At 35.5% G+C, this 18,466-nt stretch overlaps 1 protein-coding gene across 1 annotated transcript; it reads left to right on the plus strand.

Annotated features, from left to right (window-relative positions):
• Positions 1 to 3,598: 3,598 nt before the first annotated feature.
• On the plus strand, positions 3,599 to 18,332 carry LOC125816761 (uncharacterized). Its single transcript, XM_049496382.1, has 23 exons — positions 3,599 to 4,019; positions 4,155 to 4,262; positions 5,007 to 5,155; positions 7,642 to 7,723; positions 8,131 to 8,555; positions 9,360 to 9,792; positions 9,901 to 10,124; positions 11,060 to 11,255; positions 11,399 to 11,547; positions 11,684 to 11,858; positions 11,955 to 12,008; positions 13,014 to 13,193; positions 14,115 to 14,227; positions 14,867 to 15,040; positions 15,208 to 15,265; positions 15,467 to 15,526; positions 16,016 to 16,057; positions 16,144 to 16,274; positions 16,412 to 16,544; positions 16,622 to 16,699; positions 17,180 to 17,296; positions 17,481 to 17,543; positions 17,621 to 18,332. Exons 1-23 carry the CDS (start codon positions 3,873 to 3,875, stop codon positions 17,705 to 17,707), a joined length of 3,378 nt encoding a protein of 1,125 aa, XP_049352339.1. The 5' UTR covers positions 3,599 to 3,872; the 3' UTR covers positions 17,708 to 18,332.
• Positions 18,333 to 18,466: the final 134 nt, after the last annotated feature.

The following is an 18,466-nucleotide window of genomic DNA, read 5'->3' on the forward strand; positions in this document are numbered from 1 at the left end:
TAATGTCCATGATTCCTAGAAGAAAAGAAGCTGATGAAGTGGGAGCAAGTCGAACAACGATGAAAAGTAAACAAAAATCTCTAGATTGTAGTATTTGCCACAAGTCTGGTCACAACAAAAGGACTAGCAAAACTAAAGATGTGCAACCTGAAGCTGCAGATGAAAGACAAAAATTGATATGTAAAAGCGTGTGTTTACTCACTCGCATGACTTATATTTATAATATAGAATAATCACAATTGCAATCCTATTACAACTACAATACATAGAGATCAACTCTAACACAAACTCTAACAACTGCTCTTCTGTTTGTGATAAATTACATGTATTATCTTTTAACATCATTTTTGAATTATTTCATCATTTAATTATCTTTAGCTAATATAAAGTATATATAAATATTTATATATATTGTGTTTTCAGGTTAGACTAAGATGTTCTGAAGTTCAACAAGAAAATATGAAACATGGAGAAGTAGGACAAGGAGAAGAAATGAATTCTTCTTGGGAAAATTCACACAAACCCAACAAAGTGGAGTTACATTATATAAAAATTACACCTTTTTTGGGTAAAGAATGGATCATTGTGTGTTTTTCAAGTTTAAACTATATTTTGCTATTGTTTTTCAGTTTCTTTTCTTTTTTGGTGTAGTTTCTGTGAGAATCTGGTGCAGTATTGGTGCAATTTTTGCGTTGTTTTAGTGCGAATATGGTGCTGCTGTTTTGGTGCAAATTTGGAGTCTGTTTTTGGAGCTTTTCTCGTGCAGTTTTGGAGCCGTTACAGTGATTTTCTAGTGCTGTTTCTGGTGCAGTTCTAGTGCTTTCTGGTGGTGGTGTTGATGCAAGTTTAATGCTGATTTAAAGGCTATTTTGATGCTGCTGTTTTGGTGTAATTCAAATGTTGTTTTGATACTTTTCTGGTGTAATTTTGGATCTTTTATGCTGCTAAGTTGGGGCAACCATAGTGTTGTATTAGTGTGAATTTAGTCCAGCTAATATGGTTCATTGTCATTACTGTTTAGGTGCAATTCTAATGTTATTTTGATGAATTTTTGGTGCTATTTTGATGCATTGTTGGTGCTCTGCTGCAGTTTCGGTAAAGATTTGCTAAAATTTTAGTGTTTTTCTATGTAGTTTTGATTCTCTTGGTGTTGGTAAATACAAGAGACTTTATATTTTATGAATTGAAGTCTGTTTGCAAGAGTATCAAAAATGTACTAATTATTGAAACATGAAGGACTTTTAGTGCTCCGTAACAAAACACAAGAATTCTTTGATTCTTAATTCAAACACAAAAGGACAATTTTAATCCTTTACTCTATTCTCTAGTAGCCAATTTTTTTGTGAGTTTATGATCAATTAACACATTCAGTTTTCAAGTCTTCAACACTAATTAATTGCAAACACTTTGTCTTTCTTATCTTAAATGCCCTGTCTATGTTGACTTTAGCAGTCCACAGAGAGGAAGAGACCTATGGACGTTATTTTTACACATAATATTAACACATGTACTCTTATTGAACTCATAATCTTTACGTGTTATTATTATTTTGGATCCATAACTTATTTTTATCCGGGCATCTCTAATCCTACACTCTATTTTACTCTCTAAATATAAAGTTCTCTATTTTTTCAGACAATCAACTCCAACCCAATTCTCTATGTTACTCTCTAAAAAAGAATATTTTTCTCTCTCCTCAATATTATAATATTATTTCTATTTCATTCTTATTTTCTTATTTCATAATATAAATTATTTGTTTCTTTTTCCCAATAATTACTTTATATAATTCTCATGTGATACAAAATTTTATTTTTCAATTTTTTTATTTAATATAAAATTATATTTTATTCTAAATTTTTAAATACCATAAATTGCAAGAAAATATTATATTATATATAAATTAATGGACAAATTCAAATAAAAGTGAAATACAATTACATAAACACTCAATTTTTGAAATTATTACGTTGCTCCCATAAATGCTCTATTAATGCATTACGGAGTTCAGAATGAGCATTTTTGTCCTTGATTTTTTTATGTCTAGCTAAAAATTGTTCAAACCGGAGGTTTCATCTACCACCATTTCTGTCGTGGGAGTTGGAACCTCTACGACACCTTGAATTGGTGCATTAAGATCACGTTCATCCTCAATTATCACGTTGTGCAGTATAATACATGTAGTCATTATATCATGTAGCACTTCCTTTCTCAAAAAAACGTGACAGTCCTGCAATAATTGCAAAACTCCGAATGCACGTTCAACATCTTTTCGATATGATTATTGTTTCATCGCGTATTAATTATTATGTTATGTATTGTATTTTATCTTGTATTTAAATTATTATGTTATGTATTGTATTGTTATCTTGTATTTAAATTAAAATTTTCATCTTACCATTTTAATTTTGTGTATTTTTTATAATGAAAATTAATAATTTTTTTTAAAAAAATACTATTAATTTGAAATAAAAGTAGTATATATTAAATAATATTTTTCTTAAAATATTAGATTATATTTAATTTTTTTTTATGAATAGTAGATATTTAATTAATGAAATTATATGTAAAATAATATGTTAATTAGAAAGTAATGGAAATAATAAAATATTGAAAAGTGAAATAGAGAGTATAGTAATTCTTCAAATTTGGAGAACTACTATTTAACTCTCTAAATTTGAAGAATAGAGAGTGATTTGGAGGTGGATTGAAGTATCCATTCTCTATTTTACTCTCCAACTTTCCAAATATAGAGAATGGAGAGTAAAATAAAGGTGAATTGGAGATGGTCTTAGAATTTGCACATTGCCTAATAAATATACTACAAGAGATTTTTCTGCCAAGGGTTTAATTGGAATATGGATGATATTGAGGGATCCAATTCAATAGTAATACTTTATTTGATCTTTATGTATCCGTTATGTTCTATCCAAGTTAGTAGACAATAAATTAATTATAGCACAAATTCATGTTAACGATCAGCTAGGAAAGATATGATTAGAAATAAGGATATCCTAAATAAGAGGAGAGTGACTTTTGTGGAGGAGAAGATCCGGGAAATAAAATTAAGATGGTTCAAACATGTGAAGACAAAATGTCTGTATACTTTGTTGTGGAGGTATGAGAGGATGTCTATGGATTTTTCATAAGATATATATAGGTATATCGAAGAATTATTAGAAAAAAGTAATTAGACAAGACATGACATAATTTCAATTTACCAAAGACATGACATATGACAAACTGTGGATCGGAGGACACGAATTAGAGTATAAATTACAATGTGTTGTCTCATTATTCGTTCATACTAATATTTTTAGTATCATGCCTTAGCTTCTTGTCCTTCTATTTCTGTTATTATGTATTGTTTCTTGTATCAAACTATCATTTTATTTTGTTATAGTTACCCTCATGGTCTTATTTGCTATTCTCATTACTTTTTTTCTAGACTTCTTGAACCGAGAGTCTATCAAAAATATATTTTCTATCTCTGAAGTAGGAATAAGATTGACCTACATGATAACATTTAAATTTTACTTTATGAGATTACACGGGCTACGTGACTAGAGGGTTTAAAAACAGTGAGGGGTCAAAATACAAATTAAAGGAAATGAATGTGTAGCAGCATCACAGTTCTTCTTCAAAACTCTCTGAGATCCAAACCCCAACTGAAAGGGAGGTCTCATCACATTGACACTCTCTTTCATCATTTTCTTCATCAAGTTCACTCAGATTTGGATCTCCATTAAAACCCTAATCATGCTCTCTCGCACTCTTTGATCTGCATTTTCTCCTGATTTTTTTCGGATTGAGAAGCTTCGGAAACTAAAGTATCCCCTGTTCAGGATTTTTTCGCTTAAATTTTCAAGAAGATGTATATGGCATATGGATGGCCACAGGTCATTCCTATGGAATCAGGGCTATGCCCTTCTTCACAGCAAATTGTGTACCTCAAAGTCATTAATCGCTTATTGCTTGTCGTTTCTCCTACTCATCTTGAACTATGGTCCTCCTCACAGGTCAGAGTTTGATCAATTTTTTTATTTGTTGAGAATTTCGGTTTGGTTGATGAGAATTCTTCACATTTTTATGATGTTTTGAACTGGGTGTTGATCAATTTCTTACATTTCTTTTGGGTTTTGAATTGGCTGCAGCATAGAGTGAGATTGGGCAAGTACAAGAGAAGCTTGGATTCGATTCAGAAGGAAGGCGAGAATTTGCGAGCTGTTTGGAGTCCTGATACCAAATTGATTGCAGTTCTTGTAAGTTAACATTGATTGGGATTATGATGTCTTTGTAACGTAATGTGCTTGAATAGGAAGAATGAAAAGAGAGTAATTATATACCCAACATCGACTGGTTAGAATAGTTGGTTGGTGGAGTCCTTTTATCAGTGTTATGTATAGTTTAAGTTGGTAGAGTAGCCTGTTTCACGTGATCTTTTAGTGGGTAAATGTGACAATTTTGGCATTTAAGTTAAAAATTGTGCTCAACAGCGGAATGGTCTAGGGATCCCTAGTGCCTTTACATAGTGTATTGTCCAGAATTTATGGGAAATGTGAAACTTGATGATTTCACACCCATAAACAATTATATAAGATGTTCTACTATTTGAATTATCTTGTAAGAGTAGCTTTACTTCTATGGACACTTGAGAATAAAGTGCTTGCTGAGCTTTCTAGGAAAATTGGGTTCAGATTTATACACTATCAATTCAATTGTCTATGGCAGTTGTGGATTGAAAAGCTGAGGGTAAATATCATGCTAAATATACTGATAGTGTAAAATATTAACTTAAATCCTGTGCGCACCCAAAGAGTAGCGGCTGCGGATTTCCCTTGTCATCAAAAAAAAGAAAAACTTAAATCCTAAAATTATTTGCTGACATTTCAAGACTGTTACTGTTTGTCGCACCCGTTTCTGATGTTGAGAAGTTAGAGTTGCTTTGATATGTGTGAAGCAATGAGTACCTTTTTATTCTTTGTCTAACTTTGTTTGTGTGGCAGACCTCTTCCTTCTACCTACACATTCTGAAGGTCCAATTTACTGATAGGAAAATACAAATTGGAGGGAAACAACCAACTGGTTTGTTTCTAGCAAGCATAACTTTGCTCTTGAATGAACAAGTGCCTTTTGCTAACAGGAACTTGACAATGTAAGTTACCCTTTTTCTACTTTTTGACCATTTATAATTTTAATCTCAAGCTGTAACCTTCACCCTCGGATCTTTCCTACCTTGAAATAAAAACAAGTCTTCGGTTATCCATGAGATGAGAAATGTTTTCTGAAAGTACCTTATTTTCTTTAAAGCTACTAGATGTCCTACTGGTCATGAGTCAAAGGTTTGTTGGTACTCTCTCCTCACAACAAGTGATAGGTTTCTATTATTTCATTGATTCATGAAACAACAAGTTTGTGGTGGAGTGGTAAGTACTACTTCATCCTTAACCGGAGGTCTCGGGTTTGAGTCCCCCTGGGCACAGAGTCGCCGTTGTTAGGGAGCTTTACCTCCCAATGTGGGACTTTCCGCCGGCGCGAATCCAGATTTAGTTGGGCTCCAAGAGGGTACAGGACACCGGGTGGGAACCCCCCCCCCCAAATAAAATAAAATACATCTTCCCTTGCTTTTTGTTCACTATGGACATTTATATGAGACGCGAGGATTGCAAAGTGCAAATGTAATCGGATGAAAGATTTGTCTCTATCAAACTATATAAAGGATGTTCAACTCTCTCTGCTAGTTTCTAAAGGGAGACTAACAGTTACTAGAAACCTCTGCAAAAGTCCTGAGTATGATTTTGTTATACTTCTTAATCCTGTAAAAAACATATAAAATCCTTACCACAATTTATAAATCAAATAAATTGATATGTCAAATAAAAAGAATGTACAAATGAGTGACTGTGGCTTGTGGGAATATTAGTACACGATAGAAAGATATAAGACATGAAATAATGAGTAGAAAGTGGAGGAAAACCTTTTCTCTCATTTTGTTAGTAGAATTTATGAGAGTGAGGCAGAAAATGTGACAAACTTTGTCAAGGGCGGCATGAAAGTTGCTCCTCTTCCTTAAATAATAGCATAGACAATCTTAGTGCAATTTTAATACAATACCTTTTTCTCCAAGAAATAGCATAGACAATGGTAACATTGAATCTATCTTCCCTAACAATGAAGTAAAAAATTTGGATGAGCTAGCTTGAATCCTATGTTGTGGCACTGATACATTGCCCACCACGTATCTTGAGCTTCTACTTGGGACAAAATGTAAATCAACAGAGGTGTGGAATGGAGTTGTTAAAAAATTTGAAAAGAAACTTGCTTCTTGGCAGAGACAATACCTCTCTTTGGGAGGAAGGTTGACACTGATCAGTAGTGTGTTGGACAGCATCCCTACATAGTTGGTGTCCCTTGTTTCAATCCCCAGCGAAGTAGTGAAGCAACTGGACAAAATCAGGATAACGTTCCTATGGGAAGGGCGCAACAAGGGCCATAGATTTCACCTTGCTAAACGGTCAAAGGTCATCTTGCCAAAAAGATTTGGAGGCCTAGGAATTAGGGATCTCTGCACCCACAACAAATGTCTGTTGATGAAATGGTTATGGAGAGTCAACCAGGAGGAGAATCCACTATGGAAAGAGGTTGTCAGGGTTAAGCATGACCCCGGAATCATTGGTGTACGTTGCTCACCAGGAGTCCATATGGAGTTGAGCCATGGAAGAGCATCAGGAAACTATGGAGTGAATTTTTCTCCAACTCATACTTCAAATTGGGCAATGGCATTAACATAAAATTCTGGAAAGATAAATGGTTGCAAGGCTCTATACTAATATTAGATTTTCCTAACCTCTATTAGATAGCCCAAAATCAAGACTCCACTATCTCTCAGTATTGGCAAGACAATTGCTGGCTCATTCTATTCAGGAAGGGTTTCTAACTCTACTTGCCAAATTACAAGGCTTCTCTGTAATGGAAAATGTAGTCGACAACATAAGGTGGGGAAACTCCAGAAATGGTCTCTATTATGCTAAGGCACCTTATACTCCTCTATGCTCATCAAATGAAATCATTGACAGGTGGTGTTGGAAAGTTATATAAAAGACTTAACTGCCTTTAAAGATCTGAGCTCAGTCTATTGTACAATCTGCATCTTCTTGGTGCTTTTAATGAAATCATCTTACTTTCATCAAAAAAAAAAAAAAACTTCTTGTAAAAAAGGAAAAGCCATTGAGTTTGAACTTTAAGACAGTTGAGTCTGATCCCGTTGTTGATCTTGAATGAAGATAAACTTGTTGGTGAATCCTGTGTTTCTCCAGTATTTTAGAACTGGACTTTCTTAAAGATTATTTTGGTTTTGTAGCTTAAGTTGTCAATTAAGTAGGACTAGTTTGGCTCATAGTTTAAATTGTCACCTATAGTTTATCTTCATCTGTTACCATATTGAGAGCCTGAGTTCCTATCTGTCTGTACTTTGTTACCTATGGGACTTTGTGTTGTTTCACTGGAAGTTTATTTTGTGGAGAAGGTAAAGATAGTTCCGTTCATGTCTTTCATGCCGGATTAATTTCTTCATTATTTAACTCGTCGTCTATTGATCTCAGCTGAAACACATAGTTTATTCCCTGCATATGTGGCTTGCAGGAGCAATGTAGTTTGTGACAACAAACATATGATAGTTGGGCTTTCTGATGGATCTCTGTATAATATATCCTGGAAGGGAGAGGTAATTCTTTTAAACATGTCTTAATTATTTTTTTTTGATTTGCACCGGGTGTCCGAGTCTCTTTGAGCCCCGACTAATCCCGGGGGTGCACAGGCCCTCGGCAAGGAGTTTCCCGCAAGTGCACCACGGTTAATTCAGGTTTTACCCAGTCCGATGGCCCTCAGAAATTGTTTGCACCCAGTGGGTTTCGAACTTGAGACCTTGAAAGGGAGCAAACCCCAAGGCTCAAGTCAATTGCCAGCAGGCCAACCCCTGAGGGTTAACATGTCTTAATTATGTCGCACATTAATGTGAAAATTTTAGATGACATTTCTAGTTTATGTCTACTTATTTAAATTAAAGTCTATAGTTGCTCATTTCAGTTGGCAGAAAATGTAGGAAGCTCATGATTTTTTGTTGTATTGCAGTTTTGTGGGGCCTTGGATGCCTTTGATCTTGATGTTCAGTCTCGTGATGGCAGTGGGGTTCCTAAACTAGCAAGTTCTTTGGAAAATGGTCTTGCTTCTGGCGGGAGTTTATCCTTTTCAAAATGCAGTCATCATTTGTCGAAAAACTCTGCTGTGATCCATTTGGAGTTCTCCTTACCCTTAAGGTTGCTTGTTGTGCTATTTTCTGATGGACAACTGCTCTTATGTTCTGTGAGCAAAAAGGGTCTGAAGCAAATGGAGTCTATCAAAGCTGAAAAGAAACTGGGCTCTGGTGATGCTGTATGTGCTGCAGTTGCTTCAGATCAACAACTCCTTGCTGTTGGTACCAGAAGAGGTGTTGTTGAGTTGTATGACGTTGCAGAATCTGCTTCGCTTCTGCGTTCTGTTTCTCTGTATGATTGGGGGTAAGCTTTTGCTGTAGACATCCGAGTTTGGTAAAAGACAGTCACAATTGGTTGCTGATGAGAGAACCCTTTAGTGTAAATTGCATTTTGATTATTTTGTACCTTGCTAAATTCATTTATTTATGTCTGAGTCTTGTTTTGAAGTGTTTGTTAACTTTTGATAATAGATGATTAAGTTAGTAAATAATAGTATGTGGCAACTAAATTTTATAATGATCTGTGATCCTCTGATAAAATTGGAATGGGACAGAGAAGATCATGCCTGCGCAAGGTGACACACTCACAAAAGAAGGATGTGTGTTTTAAGGCACCTGTTTTTCTCAAACGATAAAAAAACTATTTAAGTTTATTCAACGTTTCTTTTTCTGGTGTGTAGAAAGTAAAATTGAAGAAGCATCTGTGTAAGATAATTATATCTGTGGTCATAATGCCCAAATTTGCCATCAAAGGGGATTATTTCAGTTGTACCATCAACGGTCTAACCAATGATTAATTTATGCCTATATGCCCTTTTCAGAAATAGTTTCGTGTGTAAACCATGGGAAGCATATATCTATGAAATCTTGGCAGTTAGCAGAACTAGTGTTGAAGCAAAATCATCACTATGAACCATTAAAATGAGAATATCCTACCTAGTTGGTATGATTTGAGATGTTTTAGAGCAGTACTGGCTCTCTTTAGCTCTGGCTTCATCTCTTTAGAATGAAAGGAAGGTGATGGAAGATTTTGTATGAGGAAAATTGCAACACTAAACAAAAAATATTGGACTTCCTTGACTTTCAATAACCTGCAATTCTTCTGCAGATATTCAGTGGAGGACACTGGTGCTGTCAGTTGTGTTGCATGGACACCTGATAATTCAGCTTTTGCAGTTGGGTGGAAGTTAAGAGGGCTAACAGTTTGGTCTGTTTCTGGTTGTCGCTTGATGTCCACCATTCGTCAAATTGGCTTAAGTTCTGCATCTTCTCCAGTGGTCAAGCGAAATCAGGAATGTAAATATGAACCTATGATGAACGGTACCTCATTGATGAACTGGGATGAATATGGATACAGGCTTTATGCTGTTGAGGAAGGATCTTCAGAGAGAATAATTGCATTCTCTTTTGGAAAGTGCTGTCTGAACAGAGGAGTCTCTGGGACTACTTATGTCCGACAAGTAATCTATGGTGAAGATCGGTTGCTTGTTGTGCAGACAGAAGATACTGATGAACTAAAACTCTTGCATCTTAGTCTACCAGTTAAGAGTTATTTTTTACTGATGAGTATGGTTTATTCATATTTTATGTTGCTTTTGTTTTTCTTTGTTGAGACGGTATATCTCTAATGTAGTTCAACTCTCCGCTAGGTTTCCTACATCTCTCAGAATTGGCCAGTTCAACATGTGGCTGCTAGCAAGGATGGAATGTACTTAGCAGCTGCTGGCCTTCATGGACTGATCTTATATGACATAAGATTGAAAAAGTGGAGAGTTTTTGGAGATGTCACTCAGGAACAAAAGATCCAGTGCAGAGGCTTGTTATGGCTTGGGAAGATTGTTGTTGTCTGCAACTATGATGATTCTTCTGACGGGTGAGCTATCTATGTGCATTAGCTAATACCTAAACAGCATCAACTTATGCTGTATGAGGATAGATGAGCAATTTACATTTGTTATTACGTTTTACACAAGGTTTGATTGTACAAGAAATGTATATTCGTATATTGGATTTTCTTACACCTTACTGCTGGTTAGCGTTGACTTTGCTGAATTTGAAGGTGTGTTCTGATATTTGACCTGGTTTATTAAGAAACTACTGTGTGTTTGGTTTGCGCTTAGATAGCAATGTATTTTTGGGGTGAGATAATCATATTATTAATCAGGGAGCATCTAGCAGTAAAGAAGAACATCTCTTGGCATGATAATCTGGATGAGTGATGGGTAGTTGAATAAATGGTGATCATAAGTGGAAAACATCAGGAATGTTTTGAAAACCTAAGAACTTCATATGCATCTAGTTGAATAAGCAGCTACCTTTCTTGGTGATATGTTAGCTTGGCCACTAAAGGGTGCAGCCAGGGTTGAGTGACATTCTATTCGGGAGCTCCAATTACAAATCTTACCCTTGAATGTTGAATGATAAATAATGTTTTACTATATGACTCATGATCTGTATGGTCACAAGAGGCAGCTAGTATGTGAAATGGATGTCCTTCTGCTCAGAAGAGATTTCTTATGGTCAGACAGATGCATCGAGACTGCAGCAAATATTGTTAACGCTTCTATGTCGCAAGTGTTTGCTGCAGAATCCTCTATTTGTTTCTGCTTCTGTTTGAATATATGGTCAGTATTTTTAAGGAGCGAGAAGGTCATTTTTCTGATTTAAGGACCAATGTAGCTTTCCAGTTGTAGATTGAATCTTTTAGATTCTATGTTAAAACAAAAAAAAGGAACTTTTAGATTGTATCTAGAGGGTTCTTAAATATAGCTTTTAACAGCACTTGTTCAACTTTGATTTGTATTGCAGGTATGAATTGCTTTTCTATCCCAGATATCACCTTGATCAGAGTTCACTTCTATGTCGGAAACCTTTGCTTACCAAACCGATGGTCATGGATGTTTACCAAGATTATCTTCTTGTCACTTACCGACCTTTCGATGTCCATATTTACCATGTGAAGTTATCTGGTGAACTAACGCCTTCGAGTTCTCCCGATTTGCAGGTGAAACTTCCTTGGAGTAAATTCTCTATAAAACTGAGTCGAAGTTTCTTTTGCATTTTACAGCTCAAGATATATATCACAATTTCTTTTGAATAAGAGTATTGTGTCTGTCATACGTTTTTAAGTGATAACATGACAAACAGCTTTCTACAGTACGAGAGCTATCAATCATGACTGCAAAGAGCCATCCTGCATCAATGCGTTTTATTCCTGATCAGCTCCCAAGAGAAGGCATTGCAGGAAATGGTGGTCTGTCAACTTCTTTGGATCTGTCAGTCCGAGAGCCTACCCGGTATGTACTTATTGCTGAATGTTTACATCTCTGAGTAGGACCCTGCACTGCTGCATGCTAGTATCGATGTGAACTGATAAGTGATATGTGCTTTAGGACTTTGTTGTCATTTTATAGTGCTTGCATGTACTTTCAGATGCTTAATACAAAGGACAAATGGAGAGCTTTCACTTCTTGATTTGGATGAGGGGAGAGAAAGAGAACTTACGGACTCTGTAGAGTTGTTTTGGGTTACCTGTGGTCAGTCAGAGGAGAAAGCAAGCTTGATTGAGGAAGTTTCATGGTTAGACTATGGCCACCGTGGAATGCAGGTAACAGTTTTCTTTAACAGTTAGAGTTATTTTGTAAAATTATGTACTTACCTTACAAGTCTGATTTATATACTGGTTAAAAGCTCCTTATTACAGGTTTGGTATCCGTCTCCTGGTGCTGATGTTTTTAAGCAAGAGGATTTTTTGCAGGTATTCAAGATGTTATTGCTATAGTCCACATGGTCTTTTGTCTTTGATTATACACTATCTATTATTTTCCATATTTCAGTTATTAGTAGCTCTTTAATGATTCAAGAAATATAGCCTTTTTGGTCTGTTTTGATATGCACTGGTGTATGTGAAAAGTTTGCTTCCCTTTTCTTTCTTTTCACTTGAGGGGAGGAGTTGGGAAAGAAGATTAAAGAGAAGTTGTCAGTATCAACAAGATCAGGGGAAGTAAAAAGAAGCCGAGATATTTTCTGGTATAGGTTGTTTGGGATATTGGAAGTGCTTAAGCATTTCTCAAGGTCAAACACTTTAGGGGCTAATTAAAGTTAAAAACAGTGGAGTCCCGAGTGAAATATAGCTGAAGGGTGGAACCTGGATTGAAGTTTAAATAATGGATCATTTCATGATGTCATTTGAAAAGAGAATTGAAATACCTGCATGGATGTACTTCTTGCCTAAAAAATTAAGATTCATCTTTTGCCAAAATTTAATCATCAGAGTGCCCCCAAGGCCTAGCTCAAGTGGCAAAAGGTGGAGGATTTGTGGCTTAGGTCGCAGGTTCAAGCCCCACACCATGCAAAGCAAAGCCCGGTATTTAAGTGGAGAAGGGTAGAGGGGCGGGCCCATTATCCACCGAGTTTAGAAGGCTGCGATTGGTCCAAAGGGCGGGTCATAGACGAATTTCTCGGTTATCAAAAAAAAAATAAAAAAAATAAAAATTAATCATCAGAGTATTATTATTGATCATCTTTAGTTTATGACCAAACTAAGGTCCACGGATAGTTAGCATTACTGCACCACCAGTTATGACCTTAGCTTAGCATTTATTGCCCCGGATCATTAACTACCATCACACATAAAGTCTCTTTAAAAAGAGAGCCTATAATCATGCACAAACCTAAAATCTCATGATCTGTCTTTCCCTTTATGTCTAAAATTGCATCTACTGTTCTTTCATTTATTTGAATCTACGGTGTGAACTTGTAGTTGGATCCGGAGCTGGATTTTGATCGTGAGGTTTATCCTCTTGGTTTGCTTCCAAACGCTGGAGTTGTAGTTGGCGTCTCCCAAAGAATGTCATTTTCCGCATGTACAGAGTTTCCATGTTTTGAGCCATCACCTCAAGCTCAGACTATTTTGCATTGCCTACTTCGACATCTTCTACAGGTACCTTGCAGTTGTTACATTCAAAGGGTAAAGTGAGACAACTGATGGAATATCTTTTTATTGATAAAAAGGTGGAAGTTTGGAAACAGGTTATCTTTCTTTAGTGGCGATTGTTTTTAAATTCCAAACTAAGAAAAAAAATATCTTTCTCCAAGGAAGTTGATGGTGACATTTCTGTCAAGTCATTGCTTTTGATTTTCCATATGGAGAAGTGCCAAGTGCTACGTTTTCTTTGCACATTTTTTTTGAGAGAGTTATAGTATATAACAATGCAATTGCATTACCCATTATGTGCTTTGAGAGAGAGAGAGAGACTAATGGTATGTAAACATGAAATTGCATTACCCCGGGTGTGAGCCGCGGGAATGGAGCTCATTTTTTCTTTACAATGTGCTAGAAATTTTAAAATTGTAAGATCGTAATTACATAATTTCTATTAAATGACAGTACGGTATAATGGACTTCAGCATTCATTATAATTTGTCCCAAATCAAATCATGAAGTTCTTCCAACCCTAGTTGAATGCTTTCTTTTGTTTATTCAGAGCTATTTGAGGTATTTTCTATGCATTAGAATGATGATTAATTTATATTTAAAAATATTATTAGATATTTAGAAAATGAGAAGTACCACAAGATGAAACGTTTTGCACTTGAGTGAGAAGTACCCTGTTAGTAGGTATTCATGTTCTATGTCTATTATCGATATTTTGGTAGACAATTTTTTTGGATAATCCATATTTTTTCCCTTTTTCTTTTTGTCTGTGTGTGTGTTTTAGGTGTCTCTGTTTTCATCTGAATAAGCATTCATTTCCGTGACGCTGCTATAATCTTTATAGTTTGTTAACCGCGAGGATTCACATGAAACAGAATTAACAAACAACTTCATTTTTTGTGATGATCTCTCTTACTGTTTTGGCAGAGGGATAAAAAGGAAGAAGCTCTAAGATTGGCACAATTATCAGCAGAGAAGCCACATTTTTCGCATTGTTTAGAGTGGCTCCTTTTTACTGTGTTTGAAGCCGACATTTCTGGGTAATTTTTACCAATTAAATAATTTGTAAGATTATCACTTGCTATCCAAAGTACTCCTGCTGACCTTTTTATCATGGATATTTTTCCAGAATTTAGAGTTCTGATATTCAGGTAGCTTCTGTGGGAACATTGTTGAATCACAAATAATGTCTTGCTCTAGTAGCTGTCTCCCTCCAACCCATTCATAATGAACACTTATGGAGTACCAAGGATCCAACAGTCTTATTTCAAGATTAATTTTTTTTACATCAATGCCTTTAGTTATTTAAATTACAATTCACATACTCAAAAAGCTATACAAAAAGTAGTAAGAATCACACTTCTAAAATTTAATGGTTTTAGATGTATAGAATTGTTTCAAGAAATCATAGTAGCTAAAGAAAACCCAGTTGACCCTGACAATAGTAGTACTAGTTTTGAGAAAAAAACAGTTATATAAAATGAGGTAGAGTTTATTTTTGTTGATGTTGTTTCTTGGGGCATCTTTTGTTGGAACTTGGAAGTTTCTTCTTGAGGTAGTCACTAATTTTCTATGACTTTGATCTGACAGTCTTCTCTTAGCTCTTTTTTCTCCCTCTGCCACCCCCCAGAACACTTATATTTTCCATCATGTAGTAAAATATGCGTCTTCCTTTACAGGAGCAAGAATCAGAGTGTTATTCCCAATCATTCAACAAGTTCCTCACTTCTGGATAAGACATGTGATTTGATTAGAAATTTTCCGGAGTACTTTGACGTGGTCGTTAGTGTTGCAAGAAAGACTGATGGCCGGCATTGGGCAGATTTGTTTGCTGCTGCTGGGAGATCGACTGAGTATGTAAAATAATTTGTTCTTTAACTTGTACGACACTATTGAATGAGTTTTAACCAAACAGCAGCTTTGATGTATATTAAAAGCCTCTTAGATAGACCATAGATTGTAGAAACTAAATTCTGCTTGTGTCGAACTCCATTATCAGCTAATTTGTCTTTATATTTAGGTTATTTGAGGAATGTTTCCAAAGGAGATGGTATCGAACTGCCGCTTGCTATATACTAGTAAGAGTTACAGCCTTACAGGCTTTCAGTTTCAAATTTCTGTCTGGAATCTCCATCTTGTCTTCAGCTACAAATTGTATATCTCTTCTAAATTTCCCCCTTTTTAGGAGGGGTCTGGGGCTACTTTAATTTGTGTTGAGAAATATCTCTGAAGAAATCTTACCTGTGGATGTCTTTTGCTTAACATACTTCTTGCTGCAGGTAATTGCTAAGCTTGAAGGTCCAGCTGTAAGTCAGTATTGTGCATTGCGTTTGTTGCAGGTAATCACGTGCAGATGTAATGAATTTTGGCCTTTTATCCATGTAATGCATTGAAGTATTTCCCTGGATAAGTATATATGTTTTTGTTATCCTGCTGAAGAAATTAAATAGGCAGAAGATGTTGCAGATATAGTTACATATGTACAAGGAAAAAGTTTAATGAACAATCCAAGATTAAGTAATTTTTGTCGCTGAATGGTTTCGTTTAGATGTGTCAAACACACTGTTTAGGATGTCGATAATGGATGTTCTTTTCGACAATTTCCATGACTTTTGTCGTCTGTAAAACATCAAATTGACTGGGTAAAGGATAAATGATATTTGGTCCCAGGCATTTCAAACTTTATGAAGATCTCAATGAGCTTTAGTTCAATTTATTTCCAAATGGAAAATTAAATGAACACATGCTTGGTAAAGTCAAAATTTCAGTAACATCAACAAGTTTTGGACTTATTCCTTGACCTCACATGGTGTTCTCCACATTCCCAGGCAACATTGGATGAGTCTTTATACGAACTAGCAGGGGAACTGGTATGAACTTTGATGTCAATCATGTTTTTAACAAGATAATTGTCTTCTTTGTGTGAACTATTCACATTTTTTTGCTTGGTTTTCAGGTGAGGTTTCTTCTCAGATCTGGACGGGAATATGAACCCACAACCACTGATTCTGAGAAGCTATCTCCTAGATTCTTTGGATATTTTCTGTTTCCTTCTAGTCACCGGAGGCAAACTTTGGAGTCCAAAGGGTAGATGTAGCTACACTAATTAGTGCCAGTTCTTTGTTTTATTTTAGAAAAAATTGGCACCTAAGATTCTGGTGCTGATGATGGAAGAAGACTTGCACTTACTTCATTCCTTTTTCTTATAATTTTTTTTGGAGCAGTTCATTTAAGGAGCAGAGTGCACATGTTGCTTCTGTTAAGAATATTTTAGAAAGTCATGCAAGCTATTTGATGTCTGGAAAAGAACTGTCAAAGCTCGTTGCATTTGTGAAGGGCACGCAGTTTGATCTTGTGGTATGATTGACAAATATTTCAGATTGTATCTTATTATGTTATTAAAAAACAGATCATGTGATATAAATGTCTTGCAGGAATATTTGCAGCGAGAGAGATATGGAAGTGCTCGTTTGGACAATTTTGCTTCAGGCTTTGAACTTATTGGGCAGAAGGTACTAACAACTATTGCTTGTCAATGCTATTTTGACTGCCACAAATGTATCATCATATTAGATGTTTCATATCAGATGGATGATAGGGTGAATTATGTCCATAAACTATTTTAAGCTCTTGCATCACAAGGGTTATTCTCTTGGGGATGTGTTGGGGCATTTTGTCTCCAGAGAATATGAGAAGCTTCTACTTCATGATCAAGTATGAGTTTATTGATCTTTGTGTTCGGAAAAGTACTCTTAAATTAATTTCAATCTCTTGGTTTCTTGCTTTGTTCCTTATTTATGTCCATAGATGTTCCAGTTCATGTAACAACTTTTGACTTATGTTAATGAGTTCCCAAATGGTGCCCGAATTTCTTTTTTAAGATGTAATTCTGTTAATATGTTTGCTGATATGCATTGTTAAAGTATGTTCAGCTATAACTGTTGTTGAACTTAATACTCATACTGATAATCTTGTTTCGTTTGAATCATCAGCTTCAGATGGAAACATTGCAAAGTCGTTTAGATGCAGAGTTCCTTTTGTCTCATATGTGCTCGGTGAAGTTCAAAGAGTGGATTGTAGTATTGGCCACACTTTTGAGGCGGTCTGAGGTTTGGCTAACTTCCTTTAACTGGATATAGGATATTATAGATATGTTGCCTTAACTAGATGAAAAATGAGTTGCCATCAGTTTTACTTTGTTCCCATTTGGGAGAACCTCAAATTCTGCTTATTTTGAGAATTGCTTTTGTTAGTTGCAACTCACATGAGGTTCCTTTTGTTATTTTTGCTCAGGTCTTGTTTGATTTATTTCAGCATGATTTACGCTTGTGGAAAGCATATAGCATTACTTTAAAGGTAAATTTGATACATTATTTCTTGGATACGTTGACTTTATTTGTGCATCTCACCGTGGTTTTCATGTGCATCTTCAGACCCATCCATCATTTGTCGAATACCATGACTTGCTTGAAAGTTTGGATGAAAAACTTTCATCCACTTCAAATTCAGAAGAGACGTGAGCTCTCTGGATATAAAGAGCTCCCTTGGTCAGCTTTGCTATTAATGGTTAAAAGAGCTTCCAGTGAGATCTTCTACTTCAAGCTTTAACCGCACCAACTTGAAATCAGCATCAATGTCTACTGCTCTATTGGGAAGGGGGTTGAGCGGCTCTGCAAAAGGCACGAGATGAGATTTTCGGTTCCTGTTCTACTTTTACCCATCTGTGTCCTGCAGAATTTATTTTGTAGATAGGCATATCATTGCTATTAGTTCTTCTTTGGTTTCCATGGTCCTGTTTCTTTTTCATGATTTATAGTTTGTATCAAATTTTAGCTTTTTCATCAAGGGTGTGGGTGATTGTAATGAAAAGGGGCACCTCTTGTATGAAAGATCTGATCTTCCAATAAATAGAGAATAGCGAAGATTTTGTGCATTACTGCATCACTTTTTCCATGTTCCTTTCCTTTTTTTTATTTATTTATTTACAGTTTATACCAGATTTCATCTTTTTCATTGAGGGTGTGGGAGATTGTAATGAAAAGGGGGGACTCTTGGATGAAAGATTTTGATCTTCTGAAAGTGAGTATCCAGAATATTTTGTGCATTTCATCATGTGGACAAATAAAGCTGAATATTTATGCTTCAGAATTCTTCACCTCATATTACTTCTTCTGACTGTTAGATCTATGGTTCTGGGAGACTGCATAGGGTACTTAAAGAAGATATGTCAAGCTTTGCCTGTTCAAAATTGTATGTAGGTATTATGGGTTGCGATTTGC

This window comes from Solanum verrucosum, unplaced genomic scaffold (assembly GCF_900185275.1).
Source record: "Solanum verrucosum unplaced genomic scaffold, falcon-dt-bn FXZP01000261.1, whole genome shotgun sequence".
Taxonomy (NCBI): domain Eukaryota; kingdom Viridiplantae; phylum Streptophyta; class Magnoliopsida; order Solanales; family Solanaceae; genus Solanum; species Solanum verrucosum.

Coding starts and splice junctions, on each gene's coding strand:
- LOC125816761 (XM_049496382.1), top strand. CDS start 3,873: ATGTATATGGCATATGGATGGCCACAGGTCATTCCTATGGAATCAGGG. Junction 7,724..8,130: donor ATATATCCTGGAAGGGAGAG/GTAATTCTTTTA, acceptor GTTGTATTGCAG/TTTTGTGGGGCCTTGGATGC. Junction 16,545..16,621: donor GCACGCAGTTTGATCTTGTG/GTATGATTGACA, acceptor AATGTCTTGCAG/GAATATTTGCAGCGAGAGAG.